Source organism: Tursiops truncatus, chromosome 20, assembly GCF_011762595.2.
Source record: "Tursiops truncatus isolate mTurTru1 chromosome 20, mTurTru1.mat.Y, whole genome shotgun sequence".
Classification (NCBI taxonomy): Eukaryota; Metazoa; Chordata; class Mammalia; order Artiodactyla; family Delphinidae; genus Tursiops; species Tursiops truncatus.
Window position 1 is genome coordinate 17,492,308 of NC_047053.1, and position 27,622 is coordinate 17,519,929.

The 27,622-nt window shown below is 41.1% G+C and overlaps 2 protein-coding genes across 6 annotated transcripts in view; one reads left to right on the top strand and one right to left on the bottom strand.

The window, feature by feature from the left end:
• CRLF3 (cytokine receptor like factor 3) overlaps positions 1-13,564 on the bottom strand; it is a 37,333-nt gene extending 23,769 nt beyond the window's left edge. The window contains exons 1-2 of the mRNA XM_019927079.3: positions 13,402-13,564; positions 428-635 (exon numbers count right to left, since the gene is read on the bottom strand). Coding sequence (XP_019782638.1) covers positions 428-635; positions 13,402-13,518 — 325 coding nt within the window. The 5' untranslated portion in view covers positions 13,519-13,564. The remainder of the gene's footprint in view (positions 1-427; positions 636-13,401) is intronic.
• Positions 13,565-21,189: 7,625 nt separating this feature from the next.
• Positions 21,190-27,622, top strand: part of ATAD5 (ATPase family AAA domain containing 5) — a 48,214-nt gene continuing 41,781 nt past the window's right edge. For 3 of the 5 annotated variants that reach the window (XR_012328628.1, XR_012328629.1, XM_073797759.1), the window contains exons 1-3: positions 21,191-21,633; positions 23,871-25,792; positions 26,507-26,615. Coding sequence is in view for 3 of the 5 variants with exons in the window: in XM_073797759.1 (XP_073653860.1) it covers positions 21,568-21,633; positions 23,871-25,792; positions 26,507-26,615 (2,097 nt within the window). In the remaining 2 variants the exon portion in view is untranslated. Of the gene's footprint in view, positions 21,634-23,870; positions 25,793-26,506; positions 26,616-27,622 lie in introns of all 5 variants that reach the window. The other 2 variants (XM_073797760.1, XM_019927080.3) reach the window with 2 other exon arrangements.

A 27,622-nucleotide genomic window follows, 5' to 3' on the forward strand; every position in this document is an offset into this window, starting at 1 on the left:
TAAATGATTATAATTAGTACATTAATTGCATTTACCCTAGGATACCTCACTGTACACCTGTCATCCTGTATCACAAACTGTCCCAAGGTACGCATAGCCTGAGCACCCCACAGATGGCAGGAAGCCTGCTGGAACCCTGAGATACCAGCAGCGTCAATCTGAATGTGCTGCGTTTAACAGGCTCCCTGGACTCCCCACCTTCTTTTTTTTTTTTTTTTTTTTTTTTTTTGCGGTACGCGGGCCTCTCACTGTTGTGGTCTCTCCCGTTGCGGAGCACAGGCTCCGGACGCGCAGGCTCAGCGGCCACGGCTCACGCGCCCAGCCGCTCCACGGCATGTGGGATCCTCCCGGACCGGGGCACGAACCCGTGTCCCCTGCATCGGCAGGCGGACTCTCAACCACTGCGCCACCAGGAAGCCCTCCCCACCTTCTTGGACTAAGTCCGCTGCAGTGTTAACTCCGTGCTCTATCAGCTTCTGGCAGTCATCTAGTGGTTTAATGGTCTCCTGTTCAATGGTGTCCACCTCTTGCAAAAGGGTCACCAATCGCTCATCCAGGAGCTTCCCAAGGGTTCCTTTCAAATCGTTAAAATGCTGTTTGAGGACATCTCTCGTCTGGGATGCACTCTCTTTGATCTGAAAAGAAATAACATAAAAACTCAGAATCAGAATCTCTAGAAGGGGCTAATCCACAGGCATCACCCCTAATAATCTCAAGGCACTACACAACCATCACCTTCCATTCAATGATAAACCAAATGTGATTCATTTGTGCAAACTTGCAGACTTCCATAGAGTTGGCCTTCGGGTGAGAAAGCATGGTCCCATCATTCACAACTATGTCAATCTGGCTAAGTTAATTAAACACATCATGCCTCAATTCCCTTATTTGTCAAATGAGTATAACAATGCTCGCTTCATGGAGTTGCTGCAAGGATTAAATAAAAATAGTCTATGTACCGCACTTGGTAGAATAACGGGCACACTTGTTCTCAATAAATAAATGTTAGAAATAAATATTATCTGCACAAAGTAGTTCTCAGAAATAATACGTTTCAGTACCAAAAAAAATTAAATTAAGAAATTAAAATTCATTTTACTGAAAAGCAATAAAGAAACGGTAGATTAAAAAACCACAATACAGGAACTTCCCTGGTGGCACAGGGGTTAGGAATCCGCCTGCCAAAGCAGGGGATACAGGTTCGAGCCCTGGTCCGGGAAGATCCCACATGCTGCGGAGCAACTAAGCCCGTGCACCACAACTAGTGAGCCTGCACCCTAGAGCCCACGAGCCACAACTTCTGAGCCCACATACCACAGCTACTTAAGCCCGCGCGCCTAGAGCCCGTGCTCTGCAACTAGAGAAGCCACCACGATAAGAAGCCTGCGCACCGCAAGGAAGACAGAACACAGACAAATAAATAAATAAATTTATATTAAAAAAAGGAAGAATAGCTATAAAAAAAACACAATACAAAAAAAATCACTTCATGGACAACATGCCCTCATTATGGTAAAAGAAAACTAAGAATTTATTCACAATCCAAAAGGTTCAGAGGAGGCAGAAGACAGATGTTCAGGAAAAACACACCTGGGACAATGACTTCATCCTTTTTCAGTCATGGTCCTCTTTGCGAATCTTAATGAGAGGTTTATGAACCTTCTTCCCAGAAAAATGAATAAACCCTACCCAAAAGACATTTATTGAATTTCAGAGATTGCAAATTCCCTCAGATCCCAACCATGGCTCGCTCAGAGCAGTAATTCTGAAACTTGCTTTGCAGAAGAATCACGTATCATACAATTGCATCTTGTTATAGTTTAGATGGCAGGGCTCCATCCCAGAACCAGCTTGGAGAAGGGGCTGGCGGAGCGTATGGGCAGAGTTCTTTTTCACAAGCACACCTGTGACTCTGCAGCCCACACTCTGAGAGACACTACCCTAGGTCCACAGAGCCCACATTAAGAACAGCTGTTCTAGAAGATATAACAGGAAAATCTTTACATCTCACAGATATTCTGAAAACAAGTCAGTTGTCTATATAGACACCAGATTTTTTTTTTAAGAATACAGATAAGATACAATTCACTTTTTCTCACTTAACAGGAAAATTCTAACTATAAGCCAAACATTCAGTTGAATTAAAGCAAACTCATACTTTACTTTGCAGATATTATATTAGTTTCCTAAGACATGTTATGTTTACTACCCTAACCCTTTGCTAACTTGATCTTAGCAAGAGCATTTGACATCCCAGAAAAATACACCAAGAAAAGAACATATCAAAATATGGATAAAGTACAATATTTCAACAGTTAATAGAGAAATTTAGAAAACTTTCTATTCTCTAACACTAAAATTAAAAACAATACAAAACTGTTGTCCAGAAATGTTCACAACCATGTAAAAACAAAAGATGCCCACGTCTAAGGACTACAAAGAAACACAGGAAAAAAAAAATGGTTTGATTGGCTGGGGAGATCACAGAAACAATTTTTTTCCCCTTCTGACATTAATATAAGTTATGATGGTATATGTGCGGTAAGTGAAAGAATTTCTTAAATCATAAAGAAAAAGAGAAATCCTAATTTAAGTTTAATTGTTAACTAATCTCTGTAAAGTTACTAGAGAACTTCTAAACCCAAGACGAAGTTTAAAAAAAATCAGGGGGCGGGTATATTCAAAATCTCCTTGATCTGGTGCACCACCAACTGTGGGATCCTTGAGAATCAGGCCCTAACGTACGTAGCACCTAGCAAATAAATGTTCGATGAAATTAAGTTAATCGTGTATGTTTTTAAGACCTTTTAAAAAGAACCAGGAAAAGAATGCCTTATGATTTTTATATATCTCACCTGGAATATTGTTAGAAATGCAAAATCTCAGGCCCCACCCAGAATTACTGGATCAGAAGCTGCATTGGTAACAAGATCCCCAGGTGATTCATACCGGCCTTACAGATACCAGAGTAAATGAAGACAATGTGTTGGCGCACCCTCACCACCGGGAGGAAATTCTGCAGTCGAGCACTGTACCAGTGAGGTCCTATCTCCCTCTTCAGCGGACACCGCACACACAGGAAGTGCATTAGTTAGGTAAAGTCAATTTCCTCTTTAGGAAGAATTCAAAAGCTCCTTCAACTGCTGCAGAGCTCCACTACATTTTGTTTTTGTTTCAGAACCTCAGAAAAAAAGGAAGTGTGTGAGCACAAAGCAGTGAGAGGGCCAGCGAAGGGAGAATCCATTTCCAAATCCACCTCCCGCAATTTCATTATAAATTTGACTCCTTTTTGTTCATAGATTCCCGACCACTGCTGTTCCAAACTTGACACTACCTTGGCATCATTTTCTTCTCCCTGAAACAGTTCATAATTCAAAGCCACAGCCACCTTTAATTGAATCATGTAACTAATCAAGTTCATTCGCTTGGCTTTTAATAAAACTAATTTTAAAATGCAAACTTTGCTGCTGAGTGAATTTCTTCATATTTGAGGTGGTACCATGGTCCATTGAGTGTTATAGCTCACTCAATCTTCCCAACAACACTGAGAGTTAGGTCTGTATTGTCTACGTTGAAGAAAGTAAAGCTCAAGGAAGTCAAATAACTTCCCCACGGCTTCCCAGTGCCAGAAACAGTGCGACTCCAAGGACCATGGTCTGTCCACTACACCAAGCTGGTTAGTGCTTACAGACCCCATTTTAAAGCATTCCCATAAACCGCTAAATTATGTATTGGATGAAGACATTTCCTGCTGCAATGTGTATTTCTTGTCCTTGCATAAAGAATCATGTGGTAGATTCCATATATGTGTCAGCATATGGTATCTGTCTTTCTCTTTCTGACTTACTTCACTCTGTATGACAGACTCTAGGACCATCCACCTCACTACAAATAACTCAATTTCATTTCTTTTCATGGCTAAGTAATATTCCATTGGATATATGTGCCACATCTTCTTTATCCATTCATCTGTCGATGGACACTTAGGTTGCTTCCATGTCCTGGCTATTGTAAATAGTGCTGCAGTGAACACTGGGGTGCATGTCTTTCTGAATTACGAATTTTCTCAGGGTATATGCCCAGTAGTGGGACTGCTGGGTCATATGGTAGTTCTATTTTTATTTTTTTAAGGAACCTCCATACTGCTCTCCATAGTGGCTGTATCAATTTACATTCCCACCAACAGTACAAGGGAGGGAGATGCAAGAGGGAGGGGATATGGGGATATATGTATACATATAGCTGATACACTTTGTTATACAGCAGAAACTAACACAACATTGTAAAGCAATTATACTCCAATAAAGATGTTAAAAAAAATGTGGTAGACAACCACTCAGGGCAAAACAACTGTGATGGTTTGTAACAAAGTAAATTTAAGAAAAATACAAATGATATACAACTCAAGGTCTCAGAAGGGAAACTGTAATATACATTGTTTATGTTGATTAACAATATTCAGAACGAATTTTCTACTAAAACCTCTCCTGTAACAGACCATTAAATCTTATTTACAAAGTTTCCACTGCAGTTGACTCTAATTCCAAAGCAACTGTATTTTTAAAGTTTTAACATGAGGATAAGTTCTCAAAATGCCAAAAAGTCATCAAGATTATACATCAATACTAAGCCATGCAAAAGCCTAGAAAATATATACTTCACAGTCCTCCAAGACAACAGAGACTGACATTTTCTAGAGTTTAGCTACTAAAATGTCATAAAACCTACCTAGAATCTGATTTAAGACACCTCTGGTCTTAAGTGGCAATATACAGTTGCCCTATCTATAACACAACATAACATGTGTGTGTTTCAGGAAATTAAGTAACTGGAATCTCCTCTACCTCCTCTGAAACATGCATTTTCATGACTTTATAGAAGAAAAGAATTTTTATCCTCCAAGGGTAATCTAAGAATTTATTTTCCCAATTGTTTTGCTTACAGGAAGCTAACTAAAACTATTTTAAAATTAGAGACTGTCTTTACACACTATTAGCTAACAAGAACACAGGGATCAAAAATAAAAGACAAAGATAAAAAATAGTCAACTGAAATTGAAGAAGCTAACCGAAATGTTTCTTCTCAGTTCATATGAAATGTACTGCATTAGCTATTTGTCTTCACACTGACACCAAGATATTAGTCATTAAAAATACAATGGCAATAATAACAATACAACAGCAGCTCCCACCTACTGAACACCTACTGTGTACCAGAAACTTATACCCATGGTCTCATTTAAATTCTACCACAACCCGGTGAAAAGCTAGTCAAGTGGCAGGAAATCTCAACTGTCTGCTTCATGTATGGACTCTTATGTGCTGCTACATTTCCTTCTTGTCTCTTACAGTTAGGCTTTGTTTTTTAAAAAAATATTCATTTATTTATTTGGCTGCACTGGGTCTTAGTTCCGGTATGCAGGATCTAGTTCCCTGACCAGGGATCAATCCCGGGCCCCTGCATTGGCAGCGTGGAGTCTTAACCACTGGACTACCAAGAAAGTCCCTACAGTTATGTTTCTTTAAAACATGCTTATTAAAACTTCCAAAAAGAAAATCTTGATTACATTACTTGGTAGTCTGTTACATTAATGGCCCCAATGAACCAGGAACCATGCCTTGTGGTACTCATATCCTCATGCAGACCTCTCCCCTGGACAGGAGGCTGGGCTGGTGGCCAGCAATGCAGTCACATGTGCATCGTTATAGAGTGGAACTGAGCTGTGCCAGCTCCAGGCCTCAGCCTTAAGACTACCTGGGAACTTCTACTTCTGCACTGCAAGAATTCCTGAGCCACTGTGTAAGAAGCACGGCTATCGGGGCTTCCCTGGTGGCGCAGTGGTTAAGAATCTGCCTGCCAATGCAGGGGACATGGGTTCAAGCCCTGGTCCAGGAAGATCCCACATGCTGTGGAGCAACAAAGCCCGTGCACCACAAGTACTGAGCCTGTGCTCCAGAGCCCTCGAGCCACAACTCCTGAAGCCCGTGTGCCTAGAGCCCATGCTCCACAATGACAGAAGCCACCGCAACGAGAAGCCCGCGCACCGCAATGAAGAGTAGCTCCCACTCAACACAACTAGAGAAAGCGCGCGTGCAGCAACAAAGACCCAACGCAGCCAAAAATAAATTAATTAATCTAAAAAAAAAGAAGCATGGCTATCTTTCCTGAGAGAACAAGTGGAAGGGGGAGAAGAGTGAGAGGGGTGGGAGGAAGAGTGTGGGAGGGAGAGAGCTTGGCACCCAGGCTCAGCCATGCCAGCATTCCAACTGAGTCCTGCTACTACTTAAGGCTCCACACAGGTAAGTAAATGTTCTATCTTGAACATTCCAGCCTCAGCTGCCATCTGACTGCAATTACATGAGAGCTGCCAGCAAAATCAGAACTGCCCAACTGAGCCCTGGTTAATCCCCCGAACACTAAGCAAATTGTTGCCTTTGTGCTTTGGCATAGTTTATTATGTAGTGACAAATAACCAAATCATGATAAAACAAATGTTTAATTCTTGCTTATCTGCATTAGTGAATAGGGTGCCTATAATTAAGACTACGAACAATCTAAAAAGAATGTCTGCAAAATCACACCCACAACATTCATAAAGGCATTCATTCTATATTTATTGAGGTCTAGTGCCAGGAACTGGGGTTATAAAGATGAATAAGGCATGATCCTGACCTCAAAAAACTATCATTCTAGTAAAGGAGACAGTTGCATGCACATGTAACTATAGTAAAAAGTATTAAGTCCTTATGTAAGTGAGACAGCCACAAACCCATCAGAGCTCAAAAAAGTCATTCTGCTGGGAAAGAGAGGAGGAGACATTTAAAGAATAAGTTACCAGTTGGAGAAGTAGGGGAGGTCACCTTGAATAATAATAATATTTGGTGGCATTATTTCTATGGCTAGTATTTATTAAGCAGTTCATATGTCCCAGGCATCGTGCTAAACGTTTTACATACATTTCTCATTTTAATTCCCACACTGGCCAAGTAAAGTAGGTACTATCCTTATCTACATTGTACAGATAGGGAAGTGAGGCGTCAGGAAAGTTAAGTTTCTCAAGGTCTCACACCTAATAGGGGCAAATGCAAAAAAAGTAAAATAACTGCAAATATAAATGATTCATGGATACCCCTCAAAAATAAAAGCCTGTCCCAGGAATTCCCTGGTGGTCCAGTGGTTAGGACTCGGCGCTTTCACTGCCAGGGCCCAGGGGCCCGGGTTCAATCCCTGGTTGGGGAACTAAGATCCCACAAGTCATGCAGTGTGGCCAAAAAATTTTTAAATAAAAATTTTAAAAAGTCTGCCCTACATTTGTTTGGCTTTAGATCACAAATTAGCCATATTATTTACCAGGTTTCTAGTAATAAGAACAGTTCTTCTCTATCAAATTTAAATTTACATTACACTCTATATTGAAAAAAAAATTCTACACAGAGAGAAACTGGGTTCCTCTGTGACACTCACACACTTTTTGAGGTTAACATTATAGATTCTGAATGCTTGTTTAAATTCTCATTTATATCCTACATTTCAAGAGAGGTTTGGACTCAACAAGCAGCTTTCAGAGTGTCGTGTTTAAAGACAATTTGTGAAAAGACTTAAAAAAGGATGACTGAAAAGCCAATGTAAATATGTGGTTTTTGCACACAAATATATGTGCAGCTTTTTCCCTTGGTAGTTGATTATTTAGTGTTGCTTCTAGAGCTTTGCTTCCAGTATTTTGGCATATTTGAGTCAATACATTTTCAGCCTACCACCAACAAATGCTCCGTAAGTACCTATGTAACAGACTATTCACCTCTGCATTAAAAATTAGACTGTACGTGGGAAATTTTTCATAATGCTTATGATATAATGCTAACCAAAAGAAAACAACAAGTATAAAGTTGCATATACAGCAGTCTTTCAATTTGGCAAAATAATATGTCTAGAAGGGTACACCAAAATGCTAACAGTGGTTGTCTGTAAGGAGTAGAATTATGGGTGATTTTCAGATTATTTCATCTGTTCTTGGTTTTCCCCAGCTCCAGATTTAACCTTTTCTTAGGACACTATAATAGGGGCATTTTAAGTACTACTGCAGTAACAGATTATTTTCAAACAGATTTTTTGGACTGTTTTGAAAACGGGTAACAGAAGGGGAAGTGGAGATAAAAGAAGCAATAACAGCTTTCTTTTCTTTGCTGAGCTACTAAGACTTCCTGCCCTGGTTCTCTGAAATAATTTTTTTCCCCCCACTGAGTTCTCTATCTGTTCCAGTCTTTAACTAGTATGCTACGTGTTTTCAAATCCTGTGAGAATAATGATCTATGGAGAACCTGGTATTGTACATTAGGAATATCAAAGTTCCTAATAAGATCTTCAAAAAATTATCTGAAATCAACTATTAAAAAATTGAAAACAAAATACTATGAGAGGGCTTCCCTGGTGACGCAGTGGTTGAGAATCCACCTGCCAAGGCAGGGGACACAGGTTCAAGCCCTGGTCTGAGAAGATCCCACATGCTGCGGAGCAACTAAGCCCATGTGCCACAACTGCCGAGCCTGCGCTCTAGAGCCTGCGAGCCACAACTACTGAGGCCTGTGTGCCTAGAGCCCGTGCTCCGCAATAAGAGAAGCACTGCAATGAGAAGCCCGGGCACCGCAATGAAGGGTAGCCCCCGCTCGCTCCAACTAGAAAAAGCCCAGGTGCAGCAACGAAGACTCAACGCAGCCAAAAATAAAAATAAATAAAATAAATAAATTTTAAAAAAATACTATGAGAGACAAACTGTCACAATACAGATGTTAAGACACGCTAGGGCAAGTGCTGGCTTGAGATCGTCAATTATTCACTTGTCTGTCACTGCACAATTATCTAAACCCATGCTATTTCAAACAGCGTTTTAATCTTGAGGATAAACCACAGCAGTTTACAACAACACACCTACGGTTCAGGATAAACTACAGAAATCGGTAGGGAGCTGATGAAGAGTTAATGGTATCCTCTAAGGCACTGTGCCTCTATTTTTAATGTGCATACACATCACACCTGATGATGAGTCACCAGGTCTGGGGGGGCCTGATTCCTGCATTCTTCACAAGCTCTCAGGTCAGGATGACCCTGCTGCGGTCGTGGACCACACTTGTAGTAGCAACGATCAAAGGGACACCACTGCCCAGAGCTGGGCAGGGTCCTCACCAGTGTCTTAATTAGGCACCAGGATCTGGCCCTTTACTCTGAAAGTCAGAGTCAGACTTTACTCTGACTCTTGTCAATGCCCCTACAGACACTGAATCACACTAATTAAAGGCACATGAAGGCCAACAGTTCATTTTAGAGTAAATTATAACTGTACACAGACTAGAATATTGGTATTTCTCACTGTTGGCACCTCCAGTACCTCAAACTAATCCTCCTTTGATAATGTACAAACATGGAGTTTCTGGACCTGCAAGGCTTAAAGACTAGGTCCTGGACAGTGGCAATGTCATCAAACTAGTGTCACTCTTTGAGGCATATCTGACTGGCCAGCTGACACACTACGTGACATCCTGATCAGCAATCTCTACTTACAACAAGCAGGAAAGTCAACCTGTAGAAGTCAACAAGGGATGAACAACACAATGGAACTGAAATCTAAAAATGAATACACAAGAATTTAGATTTCTCCTATTTGTTTTGTCTTTAGGTTTTAGAGTCTGATGACTAGCCACCAAAGGAAAGAGTAAATCTGTGAGAGCAATGCTCTGTTTCCCTACCCACAGTATTTCTAGGACCTAGAAGTATCTCTGACCCACAGAACACACCCAGTGCATATTTATTGAGTAAATGAACAAATGAGTATTTAAGGAGGGTTGAAGTTAATTTCTTTGGTATTTACATCTTAATACCAAGGATTCCAGGGAGCTATACAGAACTATTCCTAATGATTTCAACATCAGTTACTCCAGGCTGACTGTAAAGATTATCTGATTTCCTGAAGACAACGAACATCTCTCTAGTCTTTAACGTATTCAAACAGTAAGAGTTACAGACTACCCTTCATTCCTACACAGAACTTCCTTTTCTCTGAAGACAGAGGGTAGGGCTTAAACTTAACCACAAGAAGAGAAACTGCTACATGCTGCCAGTTGTTTTTCACACTAAAAGATTGACAGTAAAAAACTCTTGTTCCTTCTAAATTTTCGTAGCCATGATTTCCTAACAGGAGGCAAATTTCATGAGAGATGTTTAAAGGGTAAGAAACAAAAGCAAAGATAAAGAGTATGCCAAGAGTTCTTGAAAAGGTTAAACAAAGAGTTACCACACGGGAGCTTCCCTGGTGGCGCAGCAGTTAAGAATCCACCTGCAAATGCAGGGGACACGGGTTCGTGCCCCAGTCTGGGAAGATCCCACATGCCGCGGAGCAACTAGGCCCGTGAGCCACAACTACTGAGCCTGTGCGTCTGGAGCCTGTGCTCCACAACGGGAGAGGCCGTGACAGTGAGAGGCCCGTGTACCGCGATGAAGAGTGGCCCCTGCTCGCCCCAACTGGAGAAAGCCCTCACACAGAAACGAAGACCCAACACAGACAAAAATAATAAAAAATAAATAAATAAATAAATAACCCATATACCAACTGAATACTATCACATTAAAAAAAAAAAAAAAAAGGGGGGGTGGTTGAAAATTTAAAAAAAAAAAAAAGAGTTACCACACGACCCAGCAATTCCTAAGTACTAAAAGAACTGAAAACATGTCTACACGAAAACTTGTACATGAATGTTCACACCAAGATTATTCATAAGAGCCAAAAACTGAAAATAACCCAAATATCTATCAGTTGATGAATGGATAAATAAAATGTGGTATATCCACACAACAAATATTATAAAGCCACAAAAAGGACTAAAGTACAGCTACATGCTACCTCATGGATGAACCTTGAAAACATTATGCCTAAGTCAAAGAAGCCAGCCACAAGGGGCCACAGACAGTATGGTTCCATTTATATGACATGTCCAAAACTGGCAAATCCAAACAGAGACAGAGAGTAGTTTAGTGGTTATCAGGGGCTGGAAGAGTGACAGCTAACAGGTACGGGATTTCTTTTTGGGGTGATGAAAATGTTCTGGAATTAGTGGTGACGGCTGCACAACTTTGCAAATACACTAAAACTGCTGAATTGTACATTTTAAGGTATGAATTTATGGTATGTAAATTACATATCAATTTTTTTAACAATCCTATGCCAAAAGGAAACAAAATCGGCAAGTAAAAAATATACACAAGGGAAGCATCTTTCCTCTCTCATCCTTCCCTGATACAAAATCTTTGACTGAAAAGCCATATATTTTATGTAGTTATTCTGAAAATGACTGGAACCCTAAAAATATCCTAACCACTAAACAAAAGCAGCTGCTTATTTTGATAACATTTTTGTAACACTGACCTTCCTTAAAATGCAAGCTGACAGAGGACTTATTCTACAAACCCAAACGTGTACAACCCACTGGAATTAGCTTTGAGGAAGAATTAAAGCTTTTAGAACTAGAAGCTGTTGTAACTGGCACTGGCACAAAACACACTTCAGTTCACAACAGTATGACATTACTCAGTCTAGTCCGAAGGCAATGTCATTAAGAACCTAAGCTAATGGATGTTCTCTTAGTGTCTTCTGTTTCAAGCACAAGACAATGGTCCTCAAAAACAAAACAAAACCCCATACCAAACTCCACTAAGTTATAGGAAAGTATGTTCTATCTTTAAATTTTTGGACATAGAATTTAAAAGAATGTAGGTTTGGAAACAATACTAAACCATTCAGGATGAGATCATACTAAATTGTTTTAATGTGTTCAATATCACACGAGAAAGTAATAAGCACTTCTCCCAGGTGCTAAGCTCATTCACTTAGTATCACCTGTTTCTTAATCCTTGATGCAGTTAAACAATAGTCTCATTCATATATGACATCTTAATTGGCTGCAACATTAATCATATAATAAGAGATACTTTAATCTCTTTTTAAATATGCCCTAGATTTAGAACCTCTATTTCAAAACAGCAGAAGGAATAACGCAGGTGTTTTCAAGTGGAAATCAAAATGAATATATTGGAAGGCCTTAAAAAGCATTCGTCAAATCAGGGTCACCATATCTAGATCTTGCTCCCAGATTTGCTACTAAACTACAAAAGATGCCTGGCCTACATTTAAAATCTACAAGAAAAAAAATAAAATAAAAAAAATAAAAAAATAAATAAAATCTACAAGGATTTTTAAATGTATAAAACCTAAAGCATGTTGAGTATCCTTAATGATGAGAATATCCAAGGGCACTATTCTACCAGTTGTAATTTTCAGATTCTGTGCAGCATGGGAGTTACTAGGATGACAATATATATTAATAACAAAAGTGATGTTGAAAAATCCCACTCACTCAAATGATTCCACTCAAACGGAATCCCACTGACTCAAAAAGCACTTATTAAGCACCTGAATTAATAGTAGCTTGAGGATTATCTGTCCTGCACATTGGCAGTGGGTTATATCTTTTTCTGTATATGTTCCAGGGTGTAGAGAAACCATGTGGTGTTCCTTTATCTTTGATAACCAGGTCCCCATGGAGCAGATAACTGCCATCACTTAAAAGTATATTTAGCTTCTCCTTTCAACACTTCTCTCTTTAAATCTGTTTTTCCATTTCCCTACGCTTTTGTATCCCATCCCCCAGAGGCTTCATTTTCCTTCTTTTGCCCTTCCAACATAGCTTCACCTTAAAATCCAAACTCTCTAGAATGGGATCCCGCTACATGATTTTTTAATGCGTTCAAGATCATATGAGATACTAAGTACTACTTTGACATCACTTCCATTCATTTAGTGTTAACGTTACTACTCCTCCACTCCTCTGTCTCTCCTTAGTACATCCCTTCCACGGTCCATTCCGCCTCCACTTTGAGCTCTCCCCAAGTCACTGCTACACCTTTTCCTCACGCTCTCTAAAATCGCTCTCCATCCACAAGGTAGGTTTTCCAAAGAATCTCCACCTCCCCCAACTCTCTCAATCTTCACTACCCTCTGTGACGCCCTCGGTTTTTGCTCTGGTCCCTCACTCCCCCCAACCTCGGACCCCATCGCATCCCCGACACCGCCCCACACAGCTTAGGGTACGCCCCTCACACTCTCCCTCGATCCCCCAAATTTGCCCCTTCCTAAGACCCCCCCGTCCCCCTCCCCCACCCCCCACCCCCCCGCAGAACCCACCTCCCCATTCCCAGACCCTGCCAGGTCTCCCGAACCTTCAGAGACGCTTCCCTCCTCCCTTCAGAGTTTCCGGACACTCCCGCCCCTCGCAGCCCTCCGTGCCCTCGCCCATCGCCTGGCACCCCGCGCCCTCCCCGGGGCCCACAGCGCCCCTGCGGGCGCGGCCCTCCGACCTGCCTCCGCGCCTCCCGCAGCCCCTGCAGCCTCTGGCCTAGCTCCCGCCGGTAGCTCTGCGCCGCCTCCACGCTCTCGCGGGCCTCCTGCAGCAGCAGCTCGGGCTCCAGCTCCATCGTCCCCTCGTCCGGCCGCGCGGCCGGCGGCTGCGGGCGCGGCTCCCGACTGTCCCGGGCGCCGCCGAGCGGCCCCGAGCGGCCACACGCAGGCGGAAACACCGCCCCGCCCCGCCCCAGGGCGGCCTTGATTGACAGCAGCGCTCAACGTGCGTCCGGGACAGGGAGCCTCTCGCGCTGCAGGCCCAGCTGGTCTCAGCTCAGCTCCCAAGCAGCACCTGCCAGTGATGCTTCCTCGGGGCACGCACGGAGCTAGGGAAAGATTAATGACTACACCTCACGAAGTGCTTCCCGCACCTTATCTTATTCTGGCCTCACTACGAGGCCTCCTTGCACCTCTATCCCACAGAGGAGAAAACTGTGGGACAGAGAGGAGAATCAACTTTCTCAAGCCGTCGGGATTTCAAGCCGTTGGGATTTCAACCCGGATGGGTCTTGAATCATCATTGTCCTACCTGCCTAGTAAACGAGCATCCCTGCAGTGGCTAGTGTTTTAGGAGGTTACTGTGAATCAGGCACCACGCTCACAGGAATCAAAGGCCCCATCACCCAGAAGCTTGTAGTCTAATGAGGGAGCCAAGACAGAGGCCTAAGCGTGGGCCAGTGGTAGGTACCTCAATCCTGGCAGAGCTGCAAGGCGGATGTTATCAAACTTTCCTGTGTGGGCCAGGTAATTGAAAATGTGAAGCTCGGTGGGCCATAAGGCCTCTGTTGCAATATAGTGAATAAATGGGCGTGACCGTGTGCTAATAAAACTTACGGACACAAATTTGAATGTCACATAATTGTCACATGTCACAAAATATTCTTTGCATCTTTTTCTGTTTTGTTTTTGGTACGCGGGCCTCTCAGTGTTGTGGCCTTTCCCGTCGCGGAGCACAGGGTCCGGACGCGCAGGCTCAGCGACCATGGCTCACGGGACCACCCGCTCCGCGGCATGTGGGATCTTCCTGGACCAGGGCACGAACCCATGTCCCCTGTATCGGCAGGCGGACTCTCAACCACTGCGCCCCCAGGGAAGCCCTCTTTGCATCTTTTTTCAACTACTTAAAAAGGTGAAAACCATTCTTCGTTCAGGGGCCATACAAAAACAGGTGGTGGGTCAGATGTGGCCTTGGCCATAGTTTTTTGTTTTTTGTTTTTTTAAAGTTTTTACTGGAGTATAGTTGATTTACAATGTTGTGTTAGTTTCAGGTGTACAGCAAAGTGAATCAGTTATACATATACCTATATCCACTCTTTTTTAGATTCTTTTCCATATAGGCCATTACAGTGTATTGAGTAGAGTTCCCTGTGCTATCCAGTAGGTCCTTACTAGTTATCTGTTTTATATATCCTAGTGTGTATATGTCAATCCCAATCTCCCAGTATATCCCTCCCCGCTTCTCCCCTCTGGCCATAGTTTGCTGACCCCTGGCCAAGGATGGTAGAGTTGCCTCCCCAGGAAACAAAAACAGAACAGTGATTGTCTCAAGGTTACACAATTAATCTGTGCTAGAGGCTAGATTGCAGTTTTCCTGGGCCAGACTAAAGCCCTTTCTACCGCATTGTTTGGTGCTAAGTAAATGACACTTGAAATTAGAGAAGTTTAGAAAATGAAGGCTCTTCTGGAGAAAATGGGAGATTATCTTTATCCTGAAGTAGCAAGCCACTCAGTAGATTCTCAACAAATACCTGTGGAATGAATCAAGGCATTAACTAAACAAAAAGGAGTAAGTAAAGGCACCCCAGGTAAGATAAAACTAAGGAAAGGGTATAAGGACTTGCAGACAGGAATATAAATGGATTGTGTAAGGAAGGAGGAGCAGACCACTTTGCCTGGAGAGGAAGGACGGAATAATATATTGGGAGATGAAGTTAAGAGAAAAGTAAGGGCCCTGGAGCTCAGGTTAAGAAGCTTTGACTTTAATGAATAGACATTAAAGATTTTTGCATGTGCAGTGACATTTGCAAAACAATGTTTTAGGAAGATAAATGATAGAGAGGTGGGACTTCGGTTTGTGTTAAGGTAAGGCAGGGGTTGGCATACTGTAAATTCTCAATAAATATTTGTTCAGTGAAATGAATATGCATGAGATAACTAGAGGGGAGTAAATAGGCAGAACTAAATGGCGTTAGTCTAGTTATGATATGATGGAGACTTGAATTAGGATGTTGGCTTTTACAGAGTTTTGTGGGGGTTTGTTTGTTTTTAATTTATTTATTTTTGGCTGTGTTGAGTCTTCGTTGCTGCGTGCAGGCTTTCTCTAGTTGCGGCAAGTGGGGACTACTCTTCGTTGCGGCGGACGGGCTTCTCATTGCGGTGGCTTCTCTTGTTGCGGAGCACGGGCTGTAGGCACCCGGGCTTCAGTAGTTGCAGCACGTGGGCTCAGTAGTTGTGGCTTGCGGGCTCTAGAGTGCAGGCTCAGTAGTTGTGGCGCATGGGCTTAGTTGCTCCGCGACATGAGGGATCTTCCCAGACCAGGGCTCGAACCCGTGTCCCCTGCATTGGAAGGCGGATTCTTAACCACTGTGCCACCAGGGAAGCCTTTGTATGGAGTTTTGACAGTGAAAGCAGGGGGAAAGATACGCAAATGGTTCAAGGGAACAGGAGAGTTTGGACACACATTGAGTCAGTAAAAAACAGGATTTATTAATTGTTCTTGAACATGATATGTTCTGTGTGCTCTCTAAAGCTAATTGAACAGAATTGGCTCCCACTCCAGAAAGCTTTACTAAGTGAAATTTAAAAAAAAATATTAAAAGGAAAACTTCCATAAAGACAAGCTACCAATCTTAGTCTCATTCAACTTTATTTCCTTGACCTACTAACTGATGGGAGGCAGGAAATGTGTATCTAATATATCCACACTACCCACAAAAATAACACGAAGAAAACTGAAGAAAAGCTGTAAAACTGTGCCCGCAGGCTCGAAATATTTTTATTTTTTATTTTTTTTAACTTTTTAACTTTAGAGCACAAGTTTCTGAAGAATAAATGCTCTGGTCAATAACAGAGAGGAAGATTGATCTAGAGGTGGTGATGACAGAAGCCAGCAGGCCATCAGACAGGGCTTTACAGAGTTTTTAATCTCCGTGTCACCACATTAGTCTAGCACTGACTTGAATTTCAAGAGTACCCAGAGGTGAGCAGATTCAGAGGCACAGACTCCTCATGCTACAAGAAACAAAGGACTTGGGCTTCCCTGGTGGCGCAGTGGTTGAGAGTCTGCCTGCTGATGCAGGGGACACGGGTTCGTGCCCCAGTCCGGGAAGATCCCACATGCCACGGAGCGGCTGGGCCCGTGAGCTATGGCCGCTGAGCCTGCGCGTCCGGAGCCTGTGCTCTGCGACGGGAGAGGCCACAACAGTGAGAGGCCCGCGTACCGCAAAAAAAAAAAGAAACAAAGGACTTGCTAATTGATTTATTTACGATAAGAATATAATTGCCAGGCTTCCCTGGTGGTACAGTGGTTGGGAATCCGCCTGCTAATGCAGCGGACACAGGTTCGAGCCCTGGGCCGGGAAGATCCCACATGCCGCGGAGCAACTAAGCCTGTGCACCACAACTACCGAGCCTGCACTCTAGAGCCCGTGAGCCACAACTACTGAGCCCACATGCCACAACTACTGAAGCCTGCGCACCTAGAGCCCATGCTCCACAGCAAGAGAAGCCACCGTAATGAGAAGCCTGTGCACCACAACGAAGAGTAGTCCCCACTCGCCACAACTAAAGAAAGACTGAACGCAGCAACAAAGACCCAACAGAGCCAAAAATTAATTAATTAATTAATTAATTTTTTTAAAAAGCACTGAAGTTTAAGTTAGGAGACTTGGCTAAACATTGTAACTTTGGGAACATGTGTGAGCTACATTTCTCTAAATCGACAATAATGTAAATGTCTTCCTCACAGGACTCATGCAAAGGCTGAATAGTATGGCCAGGTAAAAGCACACATTTATTTACAAAATATCTAAAGAGTACAAGGTATGTGTCTGGCTCTGTGCTTAGGTGCTGGGAATCAAATCGGGAATGAGACCTAGGACTTGCCTTCATAGTCCAGTAGGGGGATCACTCACACATAAGCAGGAATTTATATTCTAATATATTGAGTGCAATGAGTAGAAGCACAGAGACAGCCACCTAATCCAGCCTAAAGTATAGTGGAAGGAAGGAGGTATCAGGAAAAGTTTCTTGAACAAGGTAAACCGTAAACTGAGTCTTAAGGCTTTTCTTGGCTTGGCCACAGGTGCTTCTCTCCTTTCCCTTCCAAAACCCCATCAAAACAACAATTAAGGGATTTAAAACTGGATTAGGAAAACAAATGGATTAGGGACAAATGGAACAGTAGAGAACACAAAAGAGCACTAGAGAGTTCCATAAATTTTTGGAAGATGGAAAGTGGAGTAGTAGTAATTGCCCAAGAAAACTGCCAGAAGTTACAACCTAAACTGCAGAGGATGAACCTTTCAGAATTGGGCTAACTCTCCCCAAAGACTCCTGAGAAACTCATGCTATATATCCTTTTAAAATTTTTAGTCACTTAAAAAAACTCACAACCCCTATTCTGACATTCCTTTCCTTATCCTACTTCCTGCATTATTTTCTCCTCAGCATTTAGCCCTGTCTTACCATATACTTTACTTATGGATCATTTTTATTACATGTCTCTTCCAACCAGAATACAAATTCTAAAAGGATAGGCATTTTTGTCTGTTTTGTTCACAGCTGCTTTGTTCATAGCTGGCACTCATTTGTATTTATGGAATGGATGGAAGGATGAATAACACAGCACATGAGAATGAGGTATGGAACTGAAAAGGGGAGACATCAGTTAATATTAGAGTTAGATATTTTAGGTCCATTGCCCTATTCCATGCATTTAGGTGATGCCTCCCTATTGCTTCCACAAAACTGCATGAGATATAAACACCTCTGCCCCCAAACAGATTGGAGGAGAAACCAAGTGGTCCAGAGAAAAGACCTCCACCTATTAACATTAGGAAGTCCCCCAATGAAAATCTCCTGATCATCCTACAGTAGAACCCACTAGTGAGTCCCACTTATGCTAAAAACCTTCAATCAGCTTGAACCATTTTTTAAACAGCTTTATTGAATATAACTGATTTGCAATAAACTGCATATATTTAGAGTATATGATGTGATGAACTTTTTCATCAGTATATACCTGTGGAACCATCACCATAACCAATATAATGAACATTTCCATCACTCCCCAAAGTTTCCATGTAACCTATTCCTTTGTAATCTATCCCTCCTTCAACCCCTGAACACAGGCAATGATGATCTGCTTTCTGTAATTAGAGATTAATTTGCATTTTTCTCAAATTTTAAATAAATGGAATCATGCAATATAGACTCTTTTTTCATCCATGTTGTTTCATGTATTGATAGTTCATTTCTTTTTGTTGCTGAGTAGTATTTCATGGTATGGATATGTTTCTTAATGTACCTGTTGATAGGTTGTTCCAAGTTTTTTACTATTACAAATAAAGCTGCTATCAACATTTGTGTACAAGTGTACAAGTCTTTATAATATAACTATATTGGGAATGTGGGAGGAGAGAAAGTATGGAGGGTGGTGTTACAAGAGAATTAACCACCATAACAGGACTTTAATGCATACTGTTTAAAATTGTTAGATCAGGGCTTCCCTGGTGGTGCAGTGGTTGAGAATCCGCCTGCCAATGCAGGGGACACGGGTTCAAGCCCTGGTCCGGGAAGATCCCACATGCCATGGAGCAACAAAGCCCGTGCACGACAACTACTGAGCCTGTGCTCTAGAGCCCAGGAGCCACAACTACTGAGCCTGCGTGCTGCAACTACCGAAGCCCACGTGCCTAGAGCTAGTGCTCCGCAATAAGAGAAGCCACCATAATGAGAAGCCCACGCACCGTAACTAAGAGTAGCCCCCGCTCGCCGCAAGTAGAGAAAGCCGGTGCGCAGCAAGGAAGACCCAACACAGCCAAAAATAAATAAATAAAATAAATAAATTTATTTAAAAACATAGTTGTGTAAAGATATTGAAATATCTAAAGATAAGCAGATATTTATAGTGCTAGAAGACCAGGGGTCGAACCCGTGTCCCTTGCATTGGCAGGCGGATTCTCAACCACTGCACCACCAGGGAAGCCCTCAACACATTTTAAATGCTTAGCTTTTTAGAAGAATAAAAAGCGCTAGAGACATACCCTACAACCTAGCAATTCCACGTTTAGGTGTGTATCCTGGAAAAGCACCATTTGTGTTCAAGGATACAAGAATGTTCGCTGATTCATTGACTAACAGAAAATTGAAGACAATTTAAATGATCATCACTAAGGAAATGGATAAATAAAATGTTGTGCATAATTGGGTGGAATGCTCAGGAATGAAAGGGAACAAATCAGATTGACCTGTATAGCTCTTGAAGACAATGATGAAAGAAACAAATTGCTGAGTGATATTTACATTGTTACCTTTTATGTAAAGAAAAACAAAACTAAAGATTTTTCTACGGATACGTATATGTATGTAAAAGTATTAAGAAAGGCTGCAACGCTATCCAACAAATAGGTGATACTGGCTGCCATTGGGGCTAAGAGGAAGAGACCGAGTTAGGGGGTGAAAGTCAAAGAGACTTTCAGTTTTTTCTGTAGTTTTCTAATTGATTGCTCCTCCTCCACGCTCTTGCTCTTCCATCTTCTCCTCCTCTTCGCCGTCATTCTCTTTGCGTCGCGTTCTTACACTACGTGAGTTATAAGTAAACGAAACCAAAACAACAAAACTGTTTATATTTAGAAGTGCAGTCTCCCTTCCTGAAAAACCTTATCCGGGGTTAATAATTTTCAAGGAGAAAGTAATTACCACTAATTTCATTGGAGAAATTTGTACCCTTTATGTTGTCCAGGCAATAGCAAATACCATAAAGATAGACACAATTACGTCAACAGTTAACATCAGTTTGCATAACCCGACCGAACAAGGTGGCTTCCCGTTACTATTTGATAGGTGTATTTACATGACTTGTTTCAGCTCTTACATACCGTGTAGTTAAAACTAGCACTCAGACAAAATAAACACACTCTCTATATTGCAAGTGCAATGAAAAAAAAAAAGTAAAGCTAAACATGTCTGTGAAAACAATGCAAATGATGTATGAGATTATCTTCACTACAAACTAGCAAACTACTGGTACCCAGCAACAACTCGAACACACGCCAGCCAACTGAGGCGACGACCTTGGGCTCCTAGCTGCTCGCGAGGACGAAATCCACGGGAAGAAATGCCTCCTGACCTCAATTAGGGGTAAAAAGTCGAAATCTCGGACCCCAAGTGGGCGTATCTCTAGGTAGGACGCTTGCCAAAATAACATTTTATTCCGTGTGGGAGTGTAATCAATTGTTATTCCCTTTTCTGTATTTTTCGAATTTCCACTTTTAAATAGGGGCTAGTCTGGGGCGTCAAAAGTATGGAGTTCTAATTCTGCCACCAACGGACTTAGTCAAATCATATCCTCATCAGTGAAACTGGGCGTAAGAAGTTTGAATCTCCGAAGTCCCCGCTACTTTTAGATTCACGGTAAAGCAATCCCACCTCCTGCAGTCTTGCCGAAGAAGCATTTTGGCCCTCTCGGCTCACTGTCCGCGCAGCCTCCGGAAGCAATCTAAACTCCGCCCCCTGCACTCTGGACGGCGCGAAAACCCAATTGACAAGAACTCCCTCCGAATCCCGCGGGTAGGATCTGTGTTCGGCCTGCTTTCCCCGCGGGATCCCCAGTCCCTATCACTCAGAACTGGAGCGGCGGCCTCCAGGGCACCCCGCGCTCACCGACCGCGCCCGAGGGTCTTCGCTGCCCGCGCTTTCTCACCGCCTCTTCCCGCGTTCTACTTGGTTGAGCTGGGCCCAGCCTCTGCGACCACCCCGGGCAGTGGGCGCGGGGGAGTCCGAGGCGGACCCCGCGGCCCAGCTCCTCGCTCCTGCTGGAGCCGGCCGCCTCCATGGCCTCCCGACAGGCCGGGCCGGGCCGCGGAAGATCCTAGGAACCGGGATTCCGGGAAGCAAGGAGCATGGTGGGGGTCTTGGCCATGGCGGCGGCAGCTGCTCCCCCTCCGGTGAAAGACTACGGGAATGAGGTGAGTTTGAATATCTCCGAATGTTGGGTGTGGGGGAAAGGTAATCCCGATTTAGGATCTATGAGGGGGAAGGAGGGATCTGGTGACGCCCCAGAGTCTGACATTCTGTGGAACAATTGCTGGGGTGTGTCGTTTCTTAAAGACGTGATAGGTCCCTAGAAACATTGGGATTGTGAGATGTTTGCGGGGACCTTAAGATGCCTAGTAAAGGACTAGTTACCAGATCCTGAAATGTTTCTGGAACTTGATGTTTTGGACTTGTGAAATGTTACGGAGGATCCCAGGGTCAAGTCTAGGGTTCATGATAAGGAATCATAGAACTTTAGCGTTGAAAAGAATCTTTAAGTTCTACCTGTCCACCCAATCACCTGCTCTAGGAATACCGCTTAGATTGTCACTACAGGAATCAAAAAAGGTACGTCATTTAAAAATCACTATCTCATTGTTCTAGGTAGGGCTTAAGATACTGCAGTTAGAAGTCCCAGCTTGGCATGCTGTTATTCTCCTGTGTTCATCAAATTTCAGTGAAATGTACTAAGCAGTTGTTGTTAAGAGATTCTAATGCCATGAAGTAGTGGAGTAGCATCTAAAAGTAGACGGTTGCTATATTTTTACACCTTTCAAGCTCGCATTCTAACTGAAGTATGCAAACAGATGTCTTCGAAGTGAGTCAAGATGTATATTCACTTATTTCGCTGAGACTCTTACTTTTTAGAATTGAGTACTTTTGTCTGCTTGCTAATAGATGTTATGCTGATACTTCTTTGCTGAAAAGGCAGTTGCTCTGCTTGTCTCAGGTGTGAAGAAGGACTTTTGATACTTGAATTACACAGTTCTTGCTTTTTGTTTGCTCAGTTTTCCAGTCTTTTCATTACACGCTCTGCTTTTGGTGCCCTGCTTAGAGGGCTATTTCACAGTAATGATACTTACTGTTTAGTATTTTAAGGGTAAGGACCTTATACACATTATTTTACTTAATATCAGCCCTGTGATGAGGTGTTTTTATCTGTATTCTACAGATGAGAGAAGGTTAAGAAGTAATTAAAAGTAAGTTAGGTTAGAAAAAGTAAGTTAGAAAATTAACAGTAATTTGCTTAAGGTCCCACACTAGTAGATGTCAGAGCCAGCACTTGAGCTTAGATCTGCCTGACTCCAGAGCCTATGGTATTGTGCCTCTGATACGAGCTCACGATAATAATAATACTAACAACTCATTAGCATTTTCTTCTAGTACATTTATCATTTCATTTTAAGATGTAAAATTTTAATCTGTCTGTAATTTATTTTGTCTCATATTTATCCAGAGGGTTAAAATTTGTCCCCGTACTATTTATTAACTACTTCTTTGCCCACTAACTTGAGTGCTACTATTATAATATACCAAATTCTTAAATACACACTTATGTCTCTTTCTGGTTTTCTAATCAGTTCTATTAAGTTGCCTGCCTATTCATGCATCAGTGCTATGCTTTTAATCATGATAGCCTTATAATCCATTTTAATTTTCTAGACTTATAATTCCTTTGTTACTTATCTTCAAAAAAAACAAAAAGGTTTTCTTGTTGTTCTGGCAAGTTTTTTCTAACAAGTGAACTGAGGGAAGTTAAAAATAAAGTTGCTGGAGCTTTTTTTTAAGGGTACTAAATAGTATAAGAGGCAGGCGGTAACTCTTAATAGCATACTAAAACACTGAAAAGTCTTGTTTTATTTGTAGTAAATGTCCACTATAATTTTCACTTAATTAGTAAATTTTGAGATCCTAGACTTGTTCACCATGTACCTGTTTCTTGGAAATAGTTAGAATAATTTGTTTATTTTTAACTAAAACAGTATAAAGGGAATGGAAATAATATTTATAGAGTTCCTAGCATGCATCAGACTTCACATGTTTGTATGTAATATGTTCATTACAAATTCTGTGGGGTGGGTGGTACTATTCAAAGGTTATAGAGTAAACAGAGGCCAACAGTAATTAACACATTTGTACACAAGCATAGGGGGCCTTGAAACTTTTTATTGACATATAATGTATAAAGTACACAAATTATAATTGTATAACTTGATGTGACATTGAGATTTGAATGTAGGTTTAACTTTAAAGCTCTTTTTCTTCCTAATATGTAATGTTTATCAACTAAGGGAGCCTTCCTTTTTTTATTGCATTACATAAAATAATAGATCCATGTTTAAAATTTATGTTGCTTGAAATAAGTGTTTTTCTTCTTTTAAATTGATAGGCAAGCAAGAAGCGAAGGAAAGATGATGACAGAACTTGCAAAACAATCACTAAATATTTATCACCAATGGGGAAGACTGCAGACAGGGTTTTCTCTCCACCAAAATCCAGTAATATTCTGGATTATTTTAGAAAGACTTTACCCACAAATGAGAAAACTCAGACAGCAAAAAAGTACAAGATAAAATCATCCACACCATTGCCTGCTGACAGTGACAAAGACTGTAAAACACCTTTGGAAATGTCCTCAAATACAGAGAATAAGAAGAGAGGAAAGAGACTTAATTTATCTCATCAACTAAGTCATATTAAAACTGAAAATGAATCTGCAATTGAAATTAACAGTGATGATAGCAAGGAAGACTCCAGTTTAAGTAACAATTTTGTGGGAAGTAGTACTTCTGCTTTACTCTACAAGAAACATGTCAAGGTACTTGCAGAAAGTATTCAAGATACCAAAAAACAATCAAGCACTATGACCTCCAAAAAAAGGTCTAAGAAAATAAGTCCTAAACAAGGCCCCTCAAAAAATGATCGCAGAAAATTGAGGAAAAGGAAGCACAGAGAGGTAATAGATCTATCTGAAAGTTTACCCTTAGCAGAGGAACTAAATCTCCTTAAAAGACATGGTAATGATAGTAAACAGATAATGCCTTCCCTAACTAATGAAATGGAAAATACTGCAAATGATGCAGAATCTAGAGATAATATAACTAAAACAGCCCAGTTAAATGATAGTACAATAACTGTCTCATATGAGGAATTTTTAAAAAGTCACAACGAAAGTAAAGTGGAACAGGCACCAGACTCTACAGTGTCTGTTTGTATTCCTTCTGAAACTGTTGACGATGCAGTCAAAAGTGGTTGTATGACTGACCCAGAAACCTATGAAATTTCCCAACAGGTCCGCTTTAAGACAGTCACTGTTCTTGCACAAGTTCACCCCATCCCCCCAAAAAAGACAGGGAAAATACCCTCAATTTTCTTGAAACAAAAGCAGGTGGAAATGGAAAATAGTCTGTCTGATCCTGAGAATGAACAGACGAGTCAGAAAAGAAAATCTAATGTCGTTATACATGAGGAAGAACTAGAATTGGCAGTGTTGGAAGCTGGAAGTTCTGAAGCTGTGAAACCAAAATGCACTCTAGAAGAAAGACAGCAGTTTATGAAAGCATTTAGGCAGCCAACATCAGATGCACTTAAAAATGGAGTCAAAAAGTCTTCTGATAAGCAGAAAGAGCTCAATGAAAAATCTTTAAATGAGGAAGGAAGAGACAATAATTCTAAAAAAATCATGGAAATTCCTAATATCCAAATGATTTCAAATAATGGCAATTCACAGACACATGCTGATAAAGGAGGTTTTCCTAAGGAGAAAAGTAAAAAACTGAAGAAAAAGAATAAAAAAATCTTAGATACTGGTGCTATTCCAGGTGAAAATAGAGAGAGAAATCCTCAAGAGAAAGAATCAACTTTTTCCTTTAAAGAGAAACAAAATCAAAACAGGCTTAGAATGAGTTTAAGACAAAAGAAAACAGAAGTTTTCAAAAACAGCACATTACTTAACAGCAAAAACCTTGTTTGTGAAGGTGCAGCAGATGATGACCCTCTAAAAATTTCCTCTCCGTGTAACAATAAGTCTTCAAGAAAAACCGGCATACCAGTTAAGGATAAGGTTATACACTCTAAAGCTGAGACTGAAGACAGCTTGGTATTTGTTTCTACACTGAAACCAAGCAGAAGATCTGTAAGAAGTAGCAGCACACCTGCTACAGTAATCATTAGAGCTACTGATTCTGAAGACGCACAAGACGATAGTCCAGTAAAAGCTTCCACTCCAAAAGCAGCGAACTTATCAGGGAAGCGTAGCTTATATACAGCGGAATTAATAACAGTATCCTCTGATTCAGAGAGTCCTATCAGGTAAAGTTTTGTTTTGTTCTCAAGTTCTAAATATTCTGCATGTATTATTAGATGTGAAGGAAAGTATGTCAAGCACTGAAGAATTGTTTTTTTTTTCTAGAACACAGCTGATTTATAAGAAAAAGAAAACAGGGTTTCAAAAATGTTGCTTATTTTCCATATTTAATTTAAACTCAGGCATGATTTCAGAAGAATTCTAGCCATATTTTAGATGAGTTTTAAACTCTTATTTATCATAGTTGTTAATTCCTGGAGAAATATCCTCCAAATATGAATTCTGTGCATTTAACAAACATAAGATTAAAAATAAATCATAGAACATTTTTAGGTAAGCTGAGCCATATACTGTGAGGTATTGTGTTGGCCAGAAAGTTTGCTCAGGTTTTTCCATAAGATGCCTCGGGAAATCCGAATGAACTTTTTGGCCAACTCAACATATACTTGCATGTTGGTTCTGGCTAATCCTAGGGGCTAATTTTCTGGAAAGCTTATGATTTATAAAATGAAACTTTATATTTTCTAAAAGTTTAACATTGAGTTTGGCTTACTTTTGAATCAGTAGTTTGAAACTGATGGGGGGTGTCTTTTTTCGTTTTCTGATTCAGAACTGTCCAGAAATTAGAGCCCTAGTTGGTTCCTTTCTATATTTAATTGAAATTCTTACACATTATAATCACATAAATGTTTGTGAATATCTTTTTGGGTTTTTTTCAGAATGAAATTCACCAGAATTAGTACTCCCAAAAAATCTAAGAAAAAATCTAAGAAAAGGTCTAAGAAATCTGAAGCAGCTGATGAAGATTTTGAGTCTCAGACTAGAAAGGTAATTGAAATATTAGGGTGTCCTGTAAGTGGTATTCTGTTTTGTAAAACAATAACTATTACTATTGGAAGTGATACGCCAAAAGAAGATTCACATATTTCATAGATTGGTTATATTAACTATAACCCTATATTATTTTTTGCTGTTATTTTATTCCTCTAGTTAGCTTATTAAGAGATCAACATATCTTATTGTGAGATGAAAGCAATTGATAAAGACAGTATCGTTTACTTAGAAAAAGTTTTCTTAGTGACAGTTATATTCCAATCTTTTTCCCTAAGGCTGCTTATGGAAATAAGCATGATTGAATTTTTGGTTTATTTTTATAGATTAGAGGCTAACAAGTGGGGTCTCTCAACCCTGCTACTGTTGACATTGTGCGCTGGATAATTCTTTGTTGTGGGGAACTGTCTTGTACGTTATAGGATGTTTCGCAGTAATCCTGGCCTCTACCCGTGAGATGCCAATAGCACCCCAGCTGCCCTAGCTATGATAACCAAAATATCTCCAGTCATTGCTAAATATCCCCTGGAGGGAAAAATCACCCCCAGTTGAAAACCATTTTCCTAAAGGGAGAGGTTGTATGTATAAGAATAGTTTAGCTGCTTTTGTAAAGTAAACTGCTTATCCCTTATGATGAGAGAATTGGATTCTCTCCTGGGTGAGTAGGTACAAATGTGTGTGTGTGTGTGTGTGTTGAAAAAGCCACCAGGGTGGTTCTGATATAATCCTTGGGTGAAAGCCACTGCCACAGAAAGTTGGTATCTCTTTTGTTTTTATTTAACAACTCTCTTCCCCCGCCACCGCATCGGGGTGGGGGGGGGGGGCTTCTTATCTCACTCTAGGTACTATGCTTGGTACTCTTATCATTAATCTTATAAAGTAAATATTTAACCCTGTTTTGAAGGACAGTGGCGCCAAAGGAGGTGAAAATATTTTTGAGAGTTGACATGATATATGATGGAATTTAAGCTGGGGACAGGGAAAAGGGGTACCAGGGGCTGATA